This window comes from Acanthochromis polyacanthus, chromosome 13 (assembly GCF_021347895.1).
Source record: "Acanthochromis polyacanthus isolate Apoly-LR-REF ecotype Palm Island chromosome 13, KAUST_Apoly_ChrSc, whole genome shotgun sequence".
NCBI classification, from domain to species: Eukaryota; Metazoa; Chordata; class Actinopteri; family Pomacentridae; genus Acanthochromis; species Acanthochromis polyacanthus.
The window spans coordinates 10,049,081-10,070,444 of record NC_067125.1 but is presented as its reverse complement, the minus strand read 5'-3'; the positions used below and the strand labels follow the sequence as shown (position 1 = coordinate 10,070,444).

The following is a 21,364-nucleotide window of genomic DNA, read 5'->3' as shown; positions in this document are numbered from 1 at the left end:
CTGGCGGAGGACCCTGTCCGTAGGGTTTTTAACTCCCACCTCTGGAAGAGTTTCTCCTGCATCCCGGCGGAAGTTGGGGACATGGATTCTGAGTGGTCCATGTTCAAAGCCTCCATTGCAGAAGCAGCTGCTAGGAGCTGTGGTCTGAAGGTCACTGGTGCCTGTCGCGGCGGCAATCCAAATACCCGCTGGTGGATACCAGTGGTGAAGGAGTCCGTCAGGCTGAAAAAGGAGACTTTTCGAGCCTGGTTGGCTCGGGGGTCTCCAGAAGCAGCTGGCAGGTACCGGCTGGCCAAAAGTGCGGCATCTGTGGCAGTTGTGGAAGCTAAAACTTGGGTGTGGGAGGACTTCTGGGAGGCCATGGAGAAGGACTTTCGGTCGGCCTCGGGGAAGTTCTGGCAAACCGTTGGACGCCTCAGGAAGGGGAGACAGGGCTTCGCTCAGGCTGTGTACAGTCAGGGTGGAGAACTGTTGTCCCACACTGGGGATATCGTCGAGCGGTGGAAAGAGCACTTCGAGGAACTCCTGAACCCGGTAAACACGTCCTCTATGGAGGAGGCAGAGCCTGAAGACTCGGGGGGACCTTCGTCCATATCCGTGGCAGAGGTCACTGAGGTAGTTAAGAAGCTCCTTGGTGGCAAGGCGCCAGGTGTGGACGAGATTCGCCCTGAGATGCTGAAGGCTCTTGACATTGTTGGACTGTCTTGGTTGACACGTCTATATAATGTCGCGTCGGCATCGGGTACAGTACCTGTGAAGTGGCAGACCAGGGTGGTGGTCCCTATTTTTAAAAAGGGGGACCGGAGAGTGTGTGCCAATTACCGGGGTCTCACACTTCTCAGCCTCCCCGCGAAAGTTTACTCTAGGGTGCTGGAAGGGAGGCTCCGACCGATAGTCAAATCTCGGATTCAGGAGGAGCAATGAGGATTCCGTCCCGGTTGTGGAACAGCGGACCAGCTCTTTACCTTTGCGGAGCTGCTGAGAGGGTCATGGGAGTTTGACCTGCCAGTCTACATATGTTTTGTGGATCTGGAGAAGGCCAAATGTAATATTTCTAATTTATTGTTCTTCTTCCTTCTGCAGAGAGGGAAAAGTAAGTGCCCATTTTCAATCAAAAATATACATTTATGTTTATGCTGGCCAAACAAATTTGAAGTCAGTATAATTTTAACTGTTACAAGTGATAATATTTGAAGTTATTTTGAAAATATATCATACCATTAATTTATAGGATTTTTTCAAAGTCTGATATCCATTGCAATGGACATCAGGAGTTGGGCGAGTTTAGCCAACACTCACATGTTTAGTGTCAGTTTATAAAGAAACAAAACATCTGTAAGCTTTTCATAGGTAAATTAGGGTGTCACAGTTTATTTATTCATGATTATAAAATTTTAAATATATATATATATATATATATATATATATATATATATATATATATATATATATATATGCCGTATGCTGTGATACACCTATCAAGTTTATATGCATGTTCAGTACACAGACTGTACACAGACTCAAAGCCATGCAAACATCAAGTTCCAGATGTCTGATTGATTACCATGTGGAAAAATTGAGCCTTATTTTTCATAAGTTTTTCTGACATTTTACGCCCATGTTGTCGTGGCGTCCATTGGAATGGTCATGAAAAAATACTATTAAAAACATAAGTTAGAAAAAAAATGTTTTTTCCACTTTGTTTTTATGTTGGATAGGAGTCAGAATCAGTTTTAAATTCTTTTTTTTTGCCCAGCCAAAGAAATGCGGGTCTAGGCTCATGGGGGGCTGGACCCGAATGAGAGGTCACCCTGGACAGGTCACCAGTCTATCACAGGGCTACATATACAGACAAACAATCACACCTACAGAGAATTTAGAATTACCAATTAACCTCAGCATGTTTTTGGACTGTGGGAGGAAGCCAGAGAACCCAAAGAAAACCCATGGATGCTCAGGGGGAACATACAAACTCCATGCAGAAAGATCCCAAGCCCAGGTTGGACCAGTGTTAACCACCAAGCCACTGTGGAGCCCTACTTCACTGTTACTGTTATCTATTTTTAAATAATTTGTTCTTTTCTTTAGGATCTTTAACTGTAATGGAATATATTTTACATTGCTTTACAGATCTGAAAATTTCTTCCACTACTGTAAAGAAAACAGATTTAAAGTTTCATTGATGAGAGTGGTGAAGTGTGTTCCTTGTTTCTGCTCATTATAGTGTAAGATAATAATTTGTACTGTGTTTGGGACAGTCTACAGTCTATCCAAATATTATTACTCTGACATTTACATCCATTTTCATTCTGTTTATTTCACCAGTAAATATTTTTGATGAAACCAGAGATGAACTACCAGCACACACTAAAGGTTGGATGATATCAGTAATCAAGGAGATTGAAAACTGAAATTTGGAACCAACATGCATTTGCAGGGAAAACCTAAAAATCAAAAACTGGAATAAGACAAACTCTAACACACAGCTATGTTGAAATCTCTGTGTTTATTTATATTTTCCATGTGTTTATGAGCATAAACATTAAAATAACATAAACATTTATCCTTCACTGTTGACTTCAAGTCTCAGCAGAAATAAATTCTGCCTTCCACTTTGCAATAAATAAATGAACTTCAAAGGACATCACAGCATTAAAATCTCATCTCATTAGTGAGTTTAAAGTCTGTGTTTCTTAAAGCTGTTCTGAAGCAATGGAGGTTGATGAAGCCTTGAAAGTTGGTGCTACCAAATCATACAGGTGTCCCAACTTTTCTAGATTACTTACAACCCCCTCTGTCTGCATAAAAGTAGCGCTGGAACACACGGTGGCACCAAACCCTCCAGAGCATTATTTGAACAGTATTGTACAGCAGAAAGTAATGTGTTGCTTTAAAAATGGCGAGGAAAAGGCAATTAACATAGAAGAGAGACGGACCATAACCAGGTCTCTTCTACAGAGAATCTGTGAAGAAAGTCAGGGTGTCAGTGAGTCCAGTTTTCTTCACCATCAAAAGGCTCAGAAACTGGAGGAAACTCTGACAGGAAGAGGTCTGGAAGACCCAAAGCTACAACAGAATCAGAAGACAAGTTTCTGAGAGTGAACAGCTTGGTGATAGGAGCTCACAGGACAACAGCTTCAAGCACAGCTTGATAGTGGTTGTAGTGAGAAGTCTCAGTTTCAGCAAAGAAGAGAAAACTTTTTGGTATGACAGGTGGAGTTGCAGCAAGAAAGCGATTGCTAAGACGTCAGAATAAGAAAAGAGGTTTGCCTGGGCCATGAAACACCACCAATGGACTACTGAAGACTGGAAGAATATATTATGGACTGATGGATCAAAATTTGAAATCTTTGGTTCATCATGCAGGATTTTTGTAGAAAGGATGGATCCTCAGTGTGTGACATTAACTGTCAAACATGGAGGAGGAAGCGTGATGGTCTGGGGCTGTTTTACTGGATCCAGGGTCGGTGACTTGTACAGAGTGAAAGGAACCCTGAACCTAAACATCTAGCACAGTATTCTGCAGTGCCATGCAGTACCCTCTGGTATGAGAATAGTTGGTCAGGAGTTCATCCTACAGCAAGATAATGACCCAAAACATCAGTCCAAGCTATGGCAGAACTACCTTAGAAAAAAGAACCAGATAGTGAACTTGAAAACATGGAGTGGCAGCACAGTCTCCAGACTTAAACCCATGGAGCTGGTTTGGGATGAACTGGACAGAAGAGTGAAAGTAAAGCAACCTACAAGAACCTCGCATTTATGTATGGTTCTGCAACAGAGTTGGGAAGAACTTTCTGAAGAATATTTGATTTATACTGTGGAAAGAATGCCACGAGTGTGTTCAGCTGTTATATCTGCCAAAGGTGGTACTTTGAAGAGTCAAAAGTTAAGAATACATTTTGGTTCCTAAGTTGATTTTTGTTTTAAGTTAATTTGTTATTTTTTTGTTCTATGCTTTCATTTCAGAGCACAATGAGACATTAACATACAGAATTTCCAATTTAAAAAAATGAAAAAATTGGAGTATTCTAAAACTTTTGACTAGTAATGTATGTTAGAAGCTGGTGGTAATACTTGCTTTGTCTTTTCAGCTAATACATTAATGGTACAAATTTATTGACTTTTTTTTGCTATTTATTACTTTACACTCTACACAAAATCTTCAGTTAAGTTTATGTGCAGCGTGAAGTCTTCATGCACGCTCAAAAATCTAATTTTATGCACCGACTCCTCTGAGGATATTTATTTTAGCTATTGTTTCAGAATAAAATCATGAAGCCAAGGAAAATTCACGATATTGTGAGGAACTGAGGCACAGTGACTGACTGACCGCAGTTTTTGGTTCAGTTCTTTCAGAAATGTCTTTTTGGTTGGATTGGTTCCAGGTACAATCACACCACACACACAAACAGAGGACAAGCGACAAGTCGTACAAAAAAACATTTTAATACTTTAACTGTATTTCCCATCGTCATCAACATCATTCAGAAATACGTCAGCAGTCCGAGCAGAGCGGAGAAGGAGCTGAATGTTTAAAGAGTCCTTTGGCTGCAGCTCCTCTCACACACCGCCGTGACAGACAACAATGTACTAGAAATGCTTACAGAAGTTTGTTTGTATGTGTGTGTGTGTCTGTATGTGTGTGTAGAAATGGCTTTCAGTGTCGTGTTTGTTGCTGTGTGTGTGTGTGTGTGTGTGCAGGAAGGATCCTAAGGTAATGGACACCTGCTGGCGTCTTAAGGAGGTCAGTGGTACGAGAGCGAGGCAGACTGGAAGTCATTCATAGTGTTTTAGCTTCATGCTGAGGAAGAGCACTAACATTTCAACAAGCTCACGTGAAGCTGCATCCGCCTGGAGTGGCACACATAAATATAAAAATAGAATAAGAAAAAACTCAAAAACAGCTTTAAATAAAGTGTGTGTGTGAGACGGTGTGTGTGTGTGTGAGTCTTTGACAGTCAGCGAGTGCAGGAAGACAGGGACTAGTGAAGAAGGCGTGTTCACAGGATCGACTCCAGTCATGTCCGTGTGCTGTGGATGAATGTTCATCTGGATCTGCGATCTCTGATCCTGCGTCTTCCTGTGGTTCAGCAGGCATGATGGGAAGTGTAGTTTAAAGCATGTGTCTCGCCCACAGGACACAGTGGAGACGTTTGGAGAGGAGGAAGCACTTCTACTCTGAAAGAGGTATGGCTTAAACCTGTGGGTCCAGACTGAAGAGTGTGTGTCATGTTTATGTCTATGTGTGTGTGCATGTGTGTGTGCGTGTGTGTGTGTGTGTGTGTGTGTGTGTGTGTGTGTGTGTGTAAATGAGTGGAACAGCTACATTGAGGTCAGTGTCTTTCAGTGGGGAATGTAAACTTTCAGAGCAATGTGTCTTTTTTCTTTAAATAGTGTACTATATGCGTCATTACACATACACACACACACACATACGCACATGCATACACATCCTCCCACCATACACACACACACTCACACAGTAATTTCCCCTCGCACACGCACACACACAAACACACACGCCGACTCCCCGCCGCAGCTAGTGTGCGTGAATGTCCAGTCCTTGGGCGAGGAGTGGCTCTGCGGGGTGTGCGTGTGGTGGCGGGTGCAGCAGCATGGCGGGGTGAGGGTGAGGGCCCGGGTACGAGTGAAGGGACGGTCCAGGGTGGGGCGGGTAGCCTGGTTGGGACAGCAGAGCACCGGGGTAGTCGCCCTGCAAAGAGGACATTCCCTGGAGACCTGGGGATGACAAAAATGTTGATGAAGAGGAGCAAGTTTTAGGAACTGGTTCAGCTAAAATGTAGAATGACAGAGCAGGTAGAGTGGACAACAGTTCTCCGTTCACAGCATCCATATCAAGTGTGGAAGTTAGAGTGGAGAAGAGCATTTTGTCTTTCTATTCATAATTCTACGTGGTTCAGTCATGTTCTGACCTGCATCACAGAGCACAGACTGCAGGTTCTCCACATGCACGACCAGTCAAAGTCTGGACACACCTTCTCATTCAATGGCTTTTATTTCACTATTTTCTACATTGTAGATTAATACTGAAGATTGACACTTTTAAAAAAAAAAAAAAGAGCACAGTTTAAGCCTAAAACCACTCATTTTTTTGAATATTTATTATCTTTATTAACTTGTCTTTATTATCTCTCATCAGCACTTGAAAATGTCAGTAAACTTCAAATGGGATACTCAAACTTTTCAGGCTTTAACCCCCAAAATACCACAGATCTCCACTGTCCAAGAAGGCAGCTGAAGCATACAAATGTTGGGAGTATATGAGCACTGACAGGCCTAACAAAAAAGGAAACCAAAGCCTGACAAACATAATGTTATTTTATAGTAATGTAATAGAAGAAACAAGAAGAAAAATGAGTAAAAGTAATGTGTATAAACTGTAGAGTATGTGAATGCAGCAGGTGATTGCTGTGTGTTTGTAACAAGCAAAATTTAACTGCTATCTTTAAGATCGATTACAACTAAAATATTCTATTTCTGATGCGTTTTAAATTATATTGATTTCTAAAAACCAACAACCCTTGGTGTCTTCTGACCTCTGACTTAAAGTATTCACCTATTTTCCTGCGGCTAACTTTTAACTGACTTCAACTTACAGTATAGATTCTCCTCTTTGTTTTCTGTAATGAAGCTAAAAAAAAAATACAATTCTACACAGCATTTTTGGTATCCACTTGTTGCAGATCTTAATTGAAGCTACACAATATTTACACTGTCTTACACAATGCTTCTGATAACTGAATCATCTGGATGTCATTTTGTCGACATTTCTATAACATTTACTCCAACAATATCAGGCAGCACAGCATTAGGTTGTAAGGCGCTGCTTTCTAATTTTGTTTACAGCAGCAGAAAACAGATTTTGTCTACAATTAAAAGACACGTAGTCGATGAGAGGTTCCAGTCGTTCAGTGTGGTCTCTGTTTACATTTAAATCAAAGATTCAATCCACAACTTTCCACATAAAGTTGTCTTCTCTTGTAGCAGAAATGGAACAGAAACCTCTTCTAACATTGCTAAAGAGTCACTCTTTTTATTTATAGTATTTAATGGTGGATGTGGAATACAAATATTTCATTCTTATGTTTATGTAAGTTTCTCAGTTCATCTCTTTTCCCTTTAAAGTCAAACTCTGGTTTTCAGCAAGGTTCTCAGTAGTGACTCTTTGTATCTTCTAGTTGTACCTTTTAAGCAGACTTTAAGGAGATGACTGGTGATAATCTACGCTTTGCTTATCGTCAAGAAGTCTCATAAAAATCCCAAAATGTTTTAGCCGGAGCGCCGGATTGGATTCAAAATGAGTTTGTTGGAGGTTCTGTTTAAATGAGATATGTGTAGATTTAAAAATCCTCCGAGACGCTTTCTTTTTCCAGCATTAAAATGGCTTCATTATCATGGTATGGTCATGCTGAACCTAAATAGTTCCAACATGTTTCAACATGAAGCCTTCTTCAGAGAGTTTTCAGCAGATTTCAAAGAAAAATATGACCATATCATGATAATAAAGGATTTTTAATCTACATGTTTCGTTGATGAAAGATGAAAACTTAGATCTCTTGACACTTGATACCCACTGGCTCCTACTTTAGTGAATGATCGTCAGACACACACTACAAAGTTTGGAGTCACTGAGAAATGTCCTTATTTTTGAGATTTTTTAAATGAAGATAACATTAAATGAATCAGAAATCCAGTCTAGACATTGTTAATGTGGTAAATGACTATTCTAGCGGGAAACAGCTGATTTTTAATGGAATATCTCCATAGAGGTACAGAGGAACATTTCCAGCAACCATCACTCCTGTGTTCTAATGCTACATTGTGTTAGCTAATAGTGCTGAAAGGCTAACTGATGATTAGAAAACCCTTGTGAATTATGTTAGCACATGAATGAACAACCCGGTCTCACGGGGATTCGTGAAACTGTCACGTCAGTTTTTGTTTCGGTTTCGTGCGCACCAACACGATGTCGTCATGTTTTTCGTGCCGCTCACCACGAGCGAAAACCACTGTGGTAATCACATCTGAAAGTGGTTTATACCGGCGGATTCATGACGATCTAAGCTGTCCATCGGCGTTTGTGGCCGCCACAGCGGCGGCCGCCAGACATTCTTTAAATTCCTATGCAAATTAGGCGGATTCATGACGATCTAAGCTGTCCATCGGCGTTTGCGGCCGCCGCCGCCGCCGCCATTGCAGCCGCCGGACATCCGGCCGCAATAGCGGCCGGATCACATCTGAAAGTGGTTTATACCGGCGGATTCATGACGATTTAAGCTGTCCATCGGCGTTTGCGGCCGCCGCCGCGGCCGCTGTTGCGGCCGGATGTCTGGCGGCCGCAATGGCGGCCGCGGTGGCGGCCGCAAACGCCGATGGACAGCTTAAATCGTCATGAATCCGCCGAATTTGCATAGGAATTTAAAGAATGTCCGGCGGCCGAAGCGGCGGCCGCAAACGCCGATGGACAGCTTAGATCGTCATGAATCCGCTGGTATAAACCACTTTCAGATGTGATTACCACAGCGGGTTTCGCTTGTGGTGAGCGGCACGATAAACATGACGACATCGTGTTGGTGCGCACGAAACCGAAACAAAAACTGACGTGACAGTTTCACGAATCCCCGTGAGACCGGGCTGGAATGAAAGTGTGAGTTTTCATGAAAAACATGAAATTGTCTGGATGACCCCAAATGTTTGAATGATAATGTACATGCTTTCATTTAACGATGAAGCCACGGTAATTTCTAATCGATGCTACTCATACTGAGCATTTACTGGGGACTATTTTCTGTCTCCACATTTGTGTTCTAGTACAGCAGCAGGACAGATGATGTGGGACAGGATCCGAATAGACTGCTGTATTTGTGTGTATGTTGAATAAGGAGTGTGTCACCCAGCGCAACAGTGAGCCTCACTGGTGTGTATTTAACACCCTGTGACACAAAGGAATGAGATCACCAGATCCCTATCACTAGGGAGCCAGTTTCCCTGCAGGATGCCGTACCTGCTGTTCGAAGGCCGAGGTGGGCCTGTCCGTCGAGGCCGTAGCCCCCCAAAGCTGCTCCTTCTGGGCTGTAGGGACCCCCCTGACCTGTGAGGCAACACACACCTTCAGACACAGACACACAGCACACTTCTAGACACATGCAGTGAGGATGAATGAGCACCGACCTGAGCGATTTGACTGGTCAATCATCGGCTGGACTATTCTCCTCCTGGCGTTGATGAACCTTCACCAGAGAAGGAGACATAAAGAGGAAGAGAGAGGGAGATGGACAGCGCCACCCGTTAATGGAGAAAAAGGCTGACCGGGAGACTATTAACCTTTTCCCTTTTACAACCACTTAACCCTTTCAGAGGGCAGAGTAAATCAACGTTAGGCCAGAGCAGCTATCGATCAGCCCTGTGATAATTGATTGATCTGCATCGATCGGGCGGTTGTGTGTGTGTGCTGCAGCAGGACTACAAATAAAAACATGTGGGCGATCAAATGACCAAAGCTATTGTTTAACCCAGCTCGTGTTGCCCTGTGGGTCAAAATTGAAGTTTGAAAACGTGGAAAGAAAAATATATTTTCACAGTGGAACTTCTGATGTCCACATTTTCAACATTTTAGGAAACCTTTGAACATTTTTTGTTGGGAAAGAAGAAAATGTTTCTTTAAGAGCATTCACCAAAAAAATCAACCAAAATCCAGTGAAATTCGCTGGATTTTGGTTGATTTTTTTGTGAATGTTCTTAAAGGGGCACCGAGGAAGATTTTTATGCTAGTAACAAAGTCTCATATTAATGTGGATGAATCTTCGTTATTTACACTTATTAATGCCCCCATTTTCGATTCATGAATCATTTTGGTTTTGTAAATATTTGTATTTTATTAATTTTTTGTCGACTCGTCCAGAAGTTCCTGTGAGAGACGGAGCGATTTACCGCAAATACGGTGCGCGTGCGCTGACCGAGCGTAGCAGAGCGGAGCTAGTTGTTTTTAGCAGTAGCAGAGCGGATAGTTGGATGAGAAGATGGCACACATGGAGCGCAAAAGGAAGCGAATGGAGCAAAGTCTGCAAGCAAAAAGGTTGTCAGATTGACAACGAAGCAAAAGAAAAGTTAATCTTGGACAGGTATTTCAGAGGTGGAGAGCATTCCGGGAGCAAAAAGGAATCAAAACAGATGCCGAGCTGGCTGTGCTTCTCCTAGACAGGTACGTAACTTTAGCTCTTTGTAAGTTTGATACAATTCTTTTGTCTTTTGTGTGTGTTGCTTGCGATGTGTGGTTGGTAGACTATGGGATTCGTTTGACTGTGACTGGTTTAGTTGACTAACTTTGTGGCAAAAACACTGTGTGGGTATTGGCTAATGTAACGTTAGCTCGGAGCTACCGAACGTTAGCTCCGAGCTAACGTTCGGTTAACTCCGTAGCTCGGAGCAGCTTTGACAACTCGGTTTTACAACATTAGACCGCGGAGTCATTTACACATGTTATTGTTCAACAATGATTTCAACTCCGCCGGCTTTCCTGAGGCTCGCTCGCTCGTTTATGACGGTTTGCGACAGTGCGCGCCGAGGCTCACGGGAAATGCAGGCAACGCTACATTTCCGCTAAAATCTTCCTCGGTGCTAGCCTAGCCATGCTAGACCCATGTTTCTGACGGCACAAGGGTCTAGGGAAGCTCGACAGGGAGGGAGGCGGGCTAAAAGGTTGTCTATCAAATCCCTCTGCAGCAATTGGGTAGGTGTACAACCAATCAACGCAACGAATAGGCTGACGTAGTTCCGAGAGCACCGGCGGAATGTGTCCCATTAGCTTCCCAACCAGTGGAGCCGCGGAGTCAACTGGTATATTAAGGATTTGCCATATCCCATCGGCATAAGTCCAAATTCGTCTTTCTTCTCAATGAAACAGTTCAGTGCCGTCCTTCGTTTATCTTTCAAGTTGAATTTTAGCTTAAAATCTTTAAGGGCTGTGGCCAAAGCCGAGTCGAAAGATAACTGTTTATTGTGCGCTGGTTGTTTTTGTCCCTCTCTTCTTTCTGCCCCTTTAAAGAAAACATTAGACATTTTCCTGATACACATGTAATCATTTTAGCTATTTTCTGATTTTTTTTTTTTAGATTTTTACTCATTTTTTGAAAAATATTTACAAGAATTTTCTTGTCAAATTTGGGGGATTTTTTAAAAATAAAACTTTTAAGGGAAACTTTTAAGGAATTATTGGAATTTTCTTCCTGAAAGTTTTGCAAATTTTCAGAAATTTGGGGAATTTTTTGCTGAATTTTTGTATTTTTTTTCAGACAAGTAAACAATATTTTTGCCGCCTGTAAACGAGGACAACAGGAGGGTTAACACATAACGCACACTTCATACATTCTGGTCCCAATGTGTGTTTCTGCATAAACTTCTGCTGCACAGAAAACAAGCCACTATGGCAGGAGTGTGTGTGTGTGTGTGTGTGTGTGTGTGTGTGTGTGTGTGTGTGTGTGTGTGTGTGTGTGTGTGTGTACAATCTGTGTGTCTGGAGAGGGAATGGGAAGTTTGGGAGCAGTAAATAATCAGATTATTGGACATTGATTTGCAATTCTGTTTTATGAACATGGAGAGAGTGGATTTTATGGTGCTGCAGCTGCGGGGAAAAATGCTTCGTCAGACATTTCATCCTCTATTGCAGCACGTTCCCCAATAAAGCAGATTATAGTCGTCTTTTTAGGTCCTGTAAAAGTGCTACCTTTTTTTAATTAACACTTATTCACACCCTGAAAAGTGCATCTTATGTGAGTTGTAAAAGACAGATTCTGCACCAGGCTATCCTCCTAATATATTATTGACACGACAGCGGCCATGTTAATTTGAAACTTGATGCTTTACATTTAAACAAGGCCGCTGAACCGATTATTGATAAGCCGCGCGGCTGGAATTAGAGTATTGATCATGACAGCACTGACCAGTTGTTGACCTGCAGGATGGTCAGCCCCGTGTCCTGTGACAGCTGCTTCTTCTGCTCCTCAGACGGGTACGGGTGCTGCAAGAACACACAGAGATGAGCTTAAAGGAAATGTCTAGGTCATGATGTTTTCCAGCTTTCTTGCAAAAACATGCAAGTGAATGCAGGCGGATCAACAGGAGACTCATCCTGAGGCGACTCGAAGCTGCAGCTCAGCTCCAGAATGAAATAACGTGTGTGAACCCTCAGTGTGAATGTTGATGACCTTCCATTTGAATTCACATCTGCGCCCACATTTCCAGCCTCCACTCCCTCCCTGTGTTTCTTCCTCACACACACACAGACACACACACACACACTGTAATAATTGGAGTGAAGCAACATTTGACCTGCCTCATTTAGTAGCTAATTACCAATCTAACCACCCCACCAACAATTACTCACTCCATTTCTATCACTTCCACAATTATTCAACAGCGAGCATATTCACATAATCACTTAATCCCCCGATTTTTCATTTAATTTAATTGACCTCCATTATACACTCGCTTCCCCTCACCGTCTATTCTTGTCGGTGACGTTTTGTCCCACACTAAATCCTCTTTTCCAACGATTATTCTCTCACGCAGCGCAGTGCAACACACAGGCTTTCATTGTTTGGCTACAAGGATGCTTTGAATTACCGTCCACACTCATTATTTTCATTCATTTTGAGGCTGCGAGAACATGAAAAAGCGAACTCACCGACAGGTGCTGGAAGAGCCACGCTCTCATGATGTTAGTGGCCACTTTGGGGAAGATCCCTCTCTTCTTGTTGTTCCTTCTGTCTCTGTCGGTCTCGTCTTCTTCTCCTGTGCTGGGGGACGCCATCCCTCCATCAAGACCATCGCCTGCAGGATGGAATCAGCATACATGAGTCTCTGTTATGGCCCTCTGTGCTAATATTTTATCATATTCATTGCATTTTACTGATATGAAGCCAAAATGTCTCCCCCATTTTCAGCTTTCCCAAACCCTAATATGCGCACTTACAGTACTAGTCAACAGTTGGGACACATCTTCTCATTCAATGCTTTTTATTGACTTGTATTATTTTCTACATTGTAGACTAATACTGAAGATTAACACTTTTTTGTTTACAACATAATTCCATATGTATTATTTTATCGTTGTGATGTCTTCAGTATTACTCTAAAACATAGAAAATAATAAAACCATTGAATGAGAAGGTGTGTCCAGACTGTTGACTGGTGGTGTATGTGGAATCTAATCAGACTGTTACATTAAAACTAGTTGCTGGTTACCATAATAATGATCAGTGCACTGCAGTAATCATATTTTCTAATTAAATGACATAATTGTTCAGTGTGTCAAATATGCAACAACTGCAACAAAAAAGCCTTTATCAAAAACTACAGTGACCTTGAAATATTTAATTTACTGTCAAATGTGACAAACAAAAGCCACATTTTTTCTCATCTGAAAGGCTGAACGCAGAAAAATGTTTGTTGTCTTAGCTTCAAAATAATGAGGCCCATTGATTTATTGCAAATTAGAATAGAATAGAATAGAATAAAACAGCCATTTTCTTGTTAAACAGAACATACACTTGCTCGTGCACATCATGAATAAAATTTCGATGCAAAAGCTCACCATTGGACTGATAAAAAACAGAACAAAAACTTTTTGAAATAAAAACTAATTCAATAAATGCATGTAATATATGTATATATATATATATATATATATATATACAAATACACACACATACATACATACATATACACCTGCACATATTTTTATACACATACATTAATAGCTCTATTTTACATAATACTTTTTCATTGTTATTGTTGTACACTGTGGCTGTATAGCAGCTACAAAAATCATGTATAAATCTGCTTGCACACTTTTGTTTTCCTGCATGCATCTTCACTGAGCAACACTGTTTTTCCACACACAGTATTTTCCATGTACGTGTGTGTGTGTGCCTGTGTGTGTGCGTGTGTGTACCTGCGTCACTGCAGTTGTCTGCTGTGCTGTGTGAAGGCAGGCCACAGGTGCCTGGTGTTCCCAGAGGAGTAGTAGCACATTCATCTGGCTCCCGTAACCATGACACGTTCTGCAGAGGGAGGTTGGAGGTAAGGTGGGGAATTCCCAGCAGATGAGAGAACAAGGATTCATGAAACAACGGGAGTCGTTGCTCAGGTTTTGAACGGACACAGGTGGACGTGTGAGTCTTTCCTGTCATGGTGTGTACATTAATTCAGCGCCTCACCTGCTCTGACAGACTGGTGCAGGATCCAGTGAAGTCCTCCATGTCAGACTTGGAGCCGCCCTCCCGGTCATCCAGGACCAGGTCTGTGGGCATTTTGCCCTTCAGACAGGTGATGTAGCGATGGCAGAAGTTGTCACACAGGTCATGCACCTTAGGGAACAGATATAATCTCATCAGTGCATACTGTTAACACCACCAAGACAGGTGTGAGAATGTATTTTCATAGCCTGATCACTTTATCTTCTCTCTTCTAAATGCATAGCCAAAGATTCTCTTAAACTGTCTCAAGCAGTTTAACTCTCGTGGCGTCCTGTGGATCAAAATTGACCCGTTTTAAACTTTGAAAATGTGGGGGAAAAAAATACAACTGTTTCCACAGTGAAACTTCTGATGTCTACATTTTCAACATTTTGGGGAAATTTTGAACATTTTTGGTGGAAAAAAAAGAAATGTAAAAAAAAAAACTTTCTTAAGACCATTCACAAAACAAAAATCAACCAAAATCCAGTGAATTTCACTGGATTTTGGTTGATTTTTTTGTGAATGTTCTTAAAGAAAATATTAGAAGTTTTATTGATATGTATGGAGTCATTTTAGATATTTTAAGGATTTTTGGGAAAATTTTTACTCATTTTTTGAAAATATTTGCAAGAATATTCTTACCAAATTTAGGGGATTTTTTTAAAATGATACTTTTAGGGAAACTTTTAAGGAATTATTGGAATTTTCTTCCTGAAGGTTTTGCAAATTTGTAGAAATTTGGAGAATTTTTTTGGCTGAATTTTAAAAATTTGTTCAGTCACAGAAACAATATTTTTTGATGTCTGTAAATGAAGACAACAGGAGGGTTAACAGCTGTAGATCCTGAACGTTAGACCTTTACAGAAAAGGAACATTCAAACAGGCTGCAGGGCCACCAACCTTCTCTAACTCCAATAAATGGAAACGAAGAACCTGTATGGCCTGGATCATCTGTAAAGAGGAGAACGAGCATTAACTATGCAGACACATCCCATAATGCAACAGGTTTTAGCATGACGGTACGTGACGCTTCATACCAAGTTATCCAGCTCAGGATTGGAAGAAAATATGGGTTTCTCGGAACGAATCTGCAAAACAAATTTAACTGATCACAACAAATCGATTCCGCATCAGCTGCCTTCTGCGTTCTGATTGGTTCTCACAGCCGTCACTCACCTGCTTCGCGAATGCGGCGATGTCGTCGTTGAAGGACTCGGAGGAGCAGACGTCGCTGTGGTTGGTCAGGTGGGAGGTGGCTGAGAGGGAGGTGGAGTCTCGGGGGGAGCAGGTGGCCAACTCACACTTCTCAAACACTAAGGCCAGCAGTGGAAAGAGTGGATGACTGCACACACACACACACACACACACACACACACACACACACACACACACACACACACACACACACACACACACACACACATATACACACACATAGACAGTTAACATACTCTACATTAACACAGTAACAGTTGACATAGTGTGCACATTTACAGACTGTGTTGCCAGAAACTTTACACCACAGTATTTATGAAGCAGACAGCTGCTAACACTTCACATGTATCTTCATATTCGACACACAAACATTGTATATTCTGTATGCTAATGTGCTACAATAGCAGTATGCTGCTTTAAATGTTGACAGGCTACATAAATCACAGTGTTACCCGTAGATCTGATCTTTGTGGTGTTTGAGGGAGTCAGGGACGGTGGGTCCGTACTGTGGGGGAGGAAGCGCCCTGATGTCGTCCCCGTACCCCCCCACCGACATGCCCTCTGACCCTGAGTAGTGCACCAGCTCTTCATACTGAAACACAATTAGATGGAAAGACGGAAAACATGAGACATCTGCGGCTGTCTGACATCAAATCTTACTGTGATTTTATTATGTGGCCGAGCTGTCAGGGGGTTCACAGCACTGATGTACGCTACGGTTCAAAAGTTTGGGGTTATCCAGACAATTCAATGTTTTCCATGAAAACCCACACTTTCATTCACGTGCTAACATAACTGCACAAGGGTTTTATAATCATCAATGAGCCTTTCAACACCATTAGCTAACACAATGTAGCATTAGAACACAGGAGTGATGGTTGCTGGAAATGTTCCTCTGTACCTCTATGGAGATATTCTATTAAAAATCAGCCGTTTCCAGCTAGAATAGTCATTTACCACATTAACAATGTCTAAGATGGATTTATGACTCTTTCAATCTTATCTTCATTAAAACTGCTTTTCTTTCAAAAATAAGGACATTCCTAAGTGACTCCAAACCTTTGAAGGGTAGTGTACAGTCAGTAGGCCTGATGAGGTTTTACATCTGCAGCAGTAATCGTGTGTGCTTGAACTGCTGCAGGTATTTTGGATTTTAAGAATTAACTGTTGCATGTTTCTGCATGTGTATTGATTTGTGGATGTGTGTTTAAGAGTTGCACCAAGCATTTATCTTCATTTCTCATTCATCTGGCACATATTTCCTCACGTAATAATTCCATAGGTGTGTGTGCTCAGCCGTTTTCTCTCCTTTACACTCCACTTGTGTGTGCATGTATCCCCATTTCTTCACGAGAAGAAACCTTTTTTGTTGTTGTTTTCACTTCAGCTGGAGAACTAGTTCAGGCTGAAAAATTGCACCGCTCTCAGGATTACGAAACCCTCGTGAAACCCTTTCAAAAGCATCGGCACACACGCACAGCATTCAAGATTAAAAGGCAGCTTCTCTTAGTTCTTGAAAAGTCTGCTGGTGCTCAGGAGGAAGATGAGAAAGGAGGGAGCTGAGATCCTCGGAGGAAGACAGCAGCGAGCCTGTAGCTGCTAATGTGGTCTCCTCCCTCCTAAACTCAGACTAGACAGGAGCCGTGCTGTGACAGCCACAGTGGGGCCCAACACAGTGAGTCTGACACACATATGGCAGACACAATGACACACACCACATGCACATCCAGGCACAAACATATACATATACAGAATATACATGTCATGAATATACATGTCTGACTCCCTTGTCTTCCCCCCTCTACCTCCACTTCTCTCTGTGTTATGGAGCTAATTTGTGCCTCACTGCAGCTTCTGTCTCTGAGGCAGCGTTGCTCAGGTCAGCAGATCTGCTCCTGTTTCTCTCCCCGCTGGATTAAAGGGACTCCGGTCACTGTCCCTGCAGGGATCACAGACAGACAGCACCTGCTTGGCGGCCCGGCCCGGACACCTCTCGCTTCAGTGTTATTTTAACCGAGCCGTAAAAGTCATGATGTGCTTCGCCTAGTTCTTCTGTGGAGACTGTTCCCTCGGCAGGCTGCAAGGAGAGGTTTACTATGATTTACTGCAGAAATGTGTGACTCAAGGTAACAGCAGGGAAGGTGATTCATTTATATTTGTGCTCCTATTTGGACTCGTTTAAACAATGTAACTGCATTTCTAGGGTTTTTTACACAATCAGAACTCCAAAAACACCAAGATTTGTGTCCAAAAGGGATGTGTTTTAGAAGATATTGGAGGACAGAAGTTTCTACATTTTAAGTGGTGAGACAGTAACAGTGAGACCAAACATTAATGCAATTATCCTTGCATATTGTCTATGTTAACCTCTGGGAAATTAAATTATTCCTCTTCATGTGCATGCACTGCCCCTCTGCAGGACCCCTGGAGGTCTCCGGACCCCACTTTGGGAACCACTGTCCTAAATGGCTTATCAAATTGTTGTATTTCAGAGTCCCATATGGCCACCGGGATCACAGAAAGCACCTGCTCTGAGGCCCTGTCCCCGGACACCTTCTAGTTTTTATGGAGGCTGGCTATTAACACAATCACCGCTATCGGATTGCGCGTCTCTCTTTACGCACGGCCCCTATCGTGTTTCTGTGCGTCAGGCGGATCAAAGCGCACGAGTTGAGATGACAAATTCCGCGAATTTTCCATTTTTAAAAAGTCACGGAGCCGGTAAACAGCACTCAGATGGCAAGACAACATTTTCATTACGAGTTTTAATTGTGTTATTTTCAAAGCGAAAAGTTATTTCAGGCCTAACAGGCGTGTTTAGACTGCTAATACTGGGATTGTGTATCGTGAGTTTGAGTGGTTACATCTGTGGAACTGAGTACATATCCGACAATAACATAACATTTAGTAAAAGAAGAAATTAAAAGACTAAACTGGATCCAACTGCTCCGTTTTATGTGTCAGACATTTTGTGAAAGAGGAGCTGAACTGAAAGAGAAAACTTATTTTCCTTTCTACAGACATTAAAAAGTGTATTTAACTTTGTAAACACCAAAATTTGGTCAAACTGGGACAGCTATCAATTTTAAAAATGCTCTTATTTTTTACATTACAAATAGTAAAGTTAAAAAAAAAAGACTTACGGTTCTCGGTGCCTCAACTTTTAAAATTAAACCGAAAACGTGAACTTCTTAAGGTTCCTTTTTACGTCAAGGAATTATTAAATTAGCCGACAAAAAGAGAGTTATTTTATTTACTAAATTTCATAATTTTTCCTCAACAAAACAAAGAAAAGCAACCCGGTGGAACAAAGTATACCTTTAGAAAGCTACACAGTAAATGAATACGTCTATTTGCACTCATTTTTTTGAAACATTTAACACGTAATTAGGAATTTGTGAAAGCTATTAAAGTATAAAAACTGTTCGGTTACAATTAGAACTTTTCGAAAGAATAATTTCTACATTTTGCAGAGGAAAAAACAGACTAAATGAAACGGTACCTGTTGCAGATTTGAGTGCCTGAAAACAACTGGAACTATTTTCACTTCTCAAACATTTACGCGCGTTAAGCCACAAACCTGTTTTAAATTGTCTTATATTTTTTGCACTAAAGAACCGGCAAACTTTTGTTAAATAATCAGAGTTATTACTGCACAAAACGCGGCAATATAGAGCTGAATGAAGCAGTAAAATTGAAATTTTAACACCCAACAATCCCCTGACACAACCTGTGCCAACAAATGACGCATCTACCCAAAAGCTACCCTCTATTTTACGCCTGTTTGGTTTGGATTCTCTTGATTTAAAAGCGATTTTGAAGCTGTTGCTGGTACAGGTGGTTGTGTCTGTGCATGTCTGACCTCTCATCTGCCTGTGTGCATACAGCAGTGATTTTTCTGGCCACACACTGTACCAGTCTAATTGCTTTCTTGCACTCTGAGGTCTCAGCCCTGCCGCTGCCCGTCAGCCTCTGCCTGTTCCTCCTCCTCCACCACCACCACCAAGCCTCTGAATCACTGTAGCAAAAAAACTGACCTACTTACCGAGTTGAAGAGCTGCATCTCCTCTGCCCTGCTCTGCCTTTTAATGATCTACTCTGTAACCCTGCTCTGACTGGCAATGCACGACAGTAATTGTGAGGAATCTGGAGATGAAAAATCGACACTTCAAGTTGCACAAAACCTCCCCTGAACCTGACGGATGGGAGCTGGTTTGGAAGTTTATTATGCATCTATATAAATGTGCTTTAAAATAAACATCTGGTTGCATGTGGGGGGAATTTCTAAATAGTTTTAAAGCTTAAAATTCCTCCCTAAACGTGAAGTCCATGCCAGCAGCAGCAGCGCACTGCTCGGGTCTCCACAGGGCCTTGTGTTTTCAGCTAACCCCGAATGCGCACCGCAAAGAGGATTCCCAACCATGTGCTCCTATTATTGCTGCTTTTCTTAATTACTTCTCCTCCGTGGTGATATCAGAATATATCCCCCCCCCCCCCCCCCCCCCCCCCCGCTCTAAGCAGCCAGCTCTGGGTGAACAGCCCAGCAGACCTACCCTCTTCTCCATGCGCCTCGACAGCCAGTCCAACCCCGGAGATGATGATGCGCTGCTCGGCTAGTCCAGCGAGCTGGGCTCCCTTCCTCTCTGTCTCTGGGGTCCTGGAAATAAAAAGTGCATTTGTTTTATATCAGCAATTAAGTTGTAAACATGATTAACATCACAAGAGAGAGAGAGAGAGAGAGAGATATACAGAGATAGAAAAAAAAAACAAGCCTGTAATGATTCAACAAAAACAGAGGAGGCAGTGGATTGAAAGCAGTCCGGACCTGCTCCCTCTGTTTACTCCGAGTCCGCGGCGTTTTATATTACAACCTAATGATGGGACCGGAGCTTTTTATGGACGCCTCACATCCGTGCACCTCACTGCCTTAATGGTGATGGCTGAGAGGGTAATAAAGGCTATAACAATTCTCGAAGCCTATTAAACGCAAATTGGCTGACGAGGAGGAGTAATACGAGGCTCCGGTAAACGGTGTAAAATGTCCCACCGAGACGTAAATACGCGCCGTATCCGGTCCCGGTCGGGCCGCTGGAGTCCTGGGAGGGTTTGGAAGCAGAGCAGCGGCTTCCTGCAGCGCCTCGCCTCCGCCTGGTGAGTCTCTGGCTCCGGATCGCAGCGCGTCGGGATGCTCGGTGCTTGTTGGAGGATCGACAGACAGCCTCCTCTACCTCTCTCTCTCTCTCTCTCTCGCTCTTCTTTTTTTTTCTTTTTTGCCTTTTTGGCTCCTTGCGCTCGCTGTCCGCGCAGCATACGGCGACAGGCTGGAAAATGTCACGGTTGGGAATGAGCGATGGTGTTTTCAGCCTCCAGAGGGGAGGAGGAGGAGAGAGGAGGAGAGAGGAGGAGGAGGAGAGAGGAGGAGTGATGGTAGTGATGGTGGTGGTGTGCGGGGAGGTTTCCGAGGGTCAAAACGCGACGGGGTCTCTCGGCCCCCTCCCCCCTCCTCCCCCATTTACTCCTCCTCCTCCTCCTCCTTATCACATACAAACGCCACAGAAGAAGAAGAAGAAGACCTCCTCCATCGTTTTATCTCCGCGCTGATTTCACTCCTCCATCATCCTCCCATCTTTCCCTCCCTTTCTCTCCCTGCAGCTGCGCTATTATCATCCCGGGATAGAAGAATCGTGATAACTCTCTCTCTGTGTTCAACAGAATCTGGGGAAGTCTCGTGGTTAATCTGAAGTGTCCGTAAGAGGACACATCACCAAAAATGTTTTTAAAAAATCTGGATAGTTTGCACACAAACGCGACACTTTGGATCTTAATCAGCCAGAAAAATCCATAAAATTGTTGGTTTCCCTGCAGGAGAGCTCATCTAAAGGCTGATT

General features: G+C 42.6%; 1 protein-coding gene across 2 annotated transcripts; it reads right to left on the bottom strand.

Annotated features, from left to right (window-relative positions):
- Window positions 1-4,433: 4,433 nt before the first annotated feature.
- On the bottom strand, window positions 4,434-21,060 carry meis3 (myeloid ecotropic viral integration site 3). Of its 2 annotated transcripts, none has more exons than XM_051958045.1 (13): window positions 20,524-21,060; window positions 20,030-20,133; window positions 15,929-16,068; window positions 15,438-15,603; window positions 15,299-15,349; window positions 15,162-15,212; window positions 14,241-14,390; window positions 13,976-14,084; window positions 12,707-12,852; window positions 11,964-12,040; window positions 9,196-9,254; window positions 9,029-9,115; window positions 4,434-5,742 (listed from the first exon to the last, which is right to left on the bottom strand). In XM_051958045.1, the coding sequence occupies exons 2-13, from the start codon at window positions 20,039-20,041 to the stop codon at window positions 5,543-5,545; spliced, it is 1,248 nt and encodes a 415-aa protein (XP_051814005.1). In that variant the 5' UTR covers window positions 20,042-20,133; window positions 20,524-21,060; the 3' UTR covers window positions 4,434-5,542. The 2 variants fall into 2 exon arrangements, with proteins under 2 accessions (XP_051814005.1, XP_051814006.1); XM_051958046.1 differs by lacking the exon at window positions 20,524-21,060 and adding an exon at window positions 20,302-20,507.
- Between the last annotated feature and the right edge of the window lie 304 nt (window positions 21,061-21,364).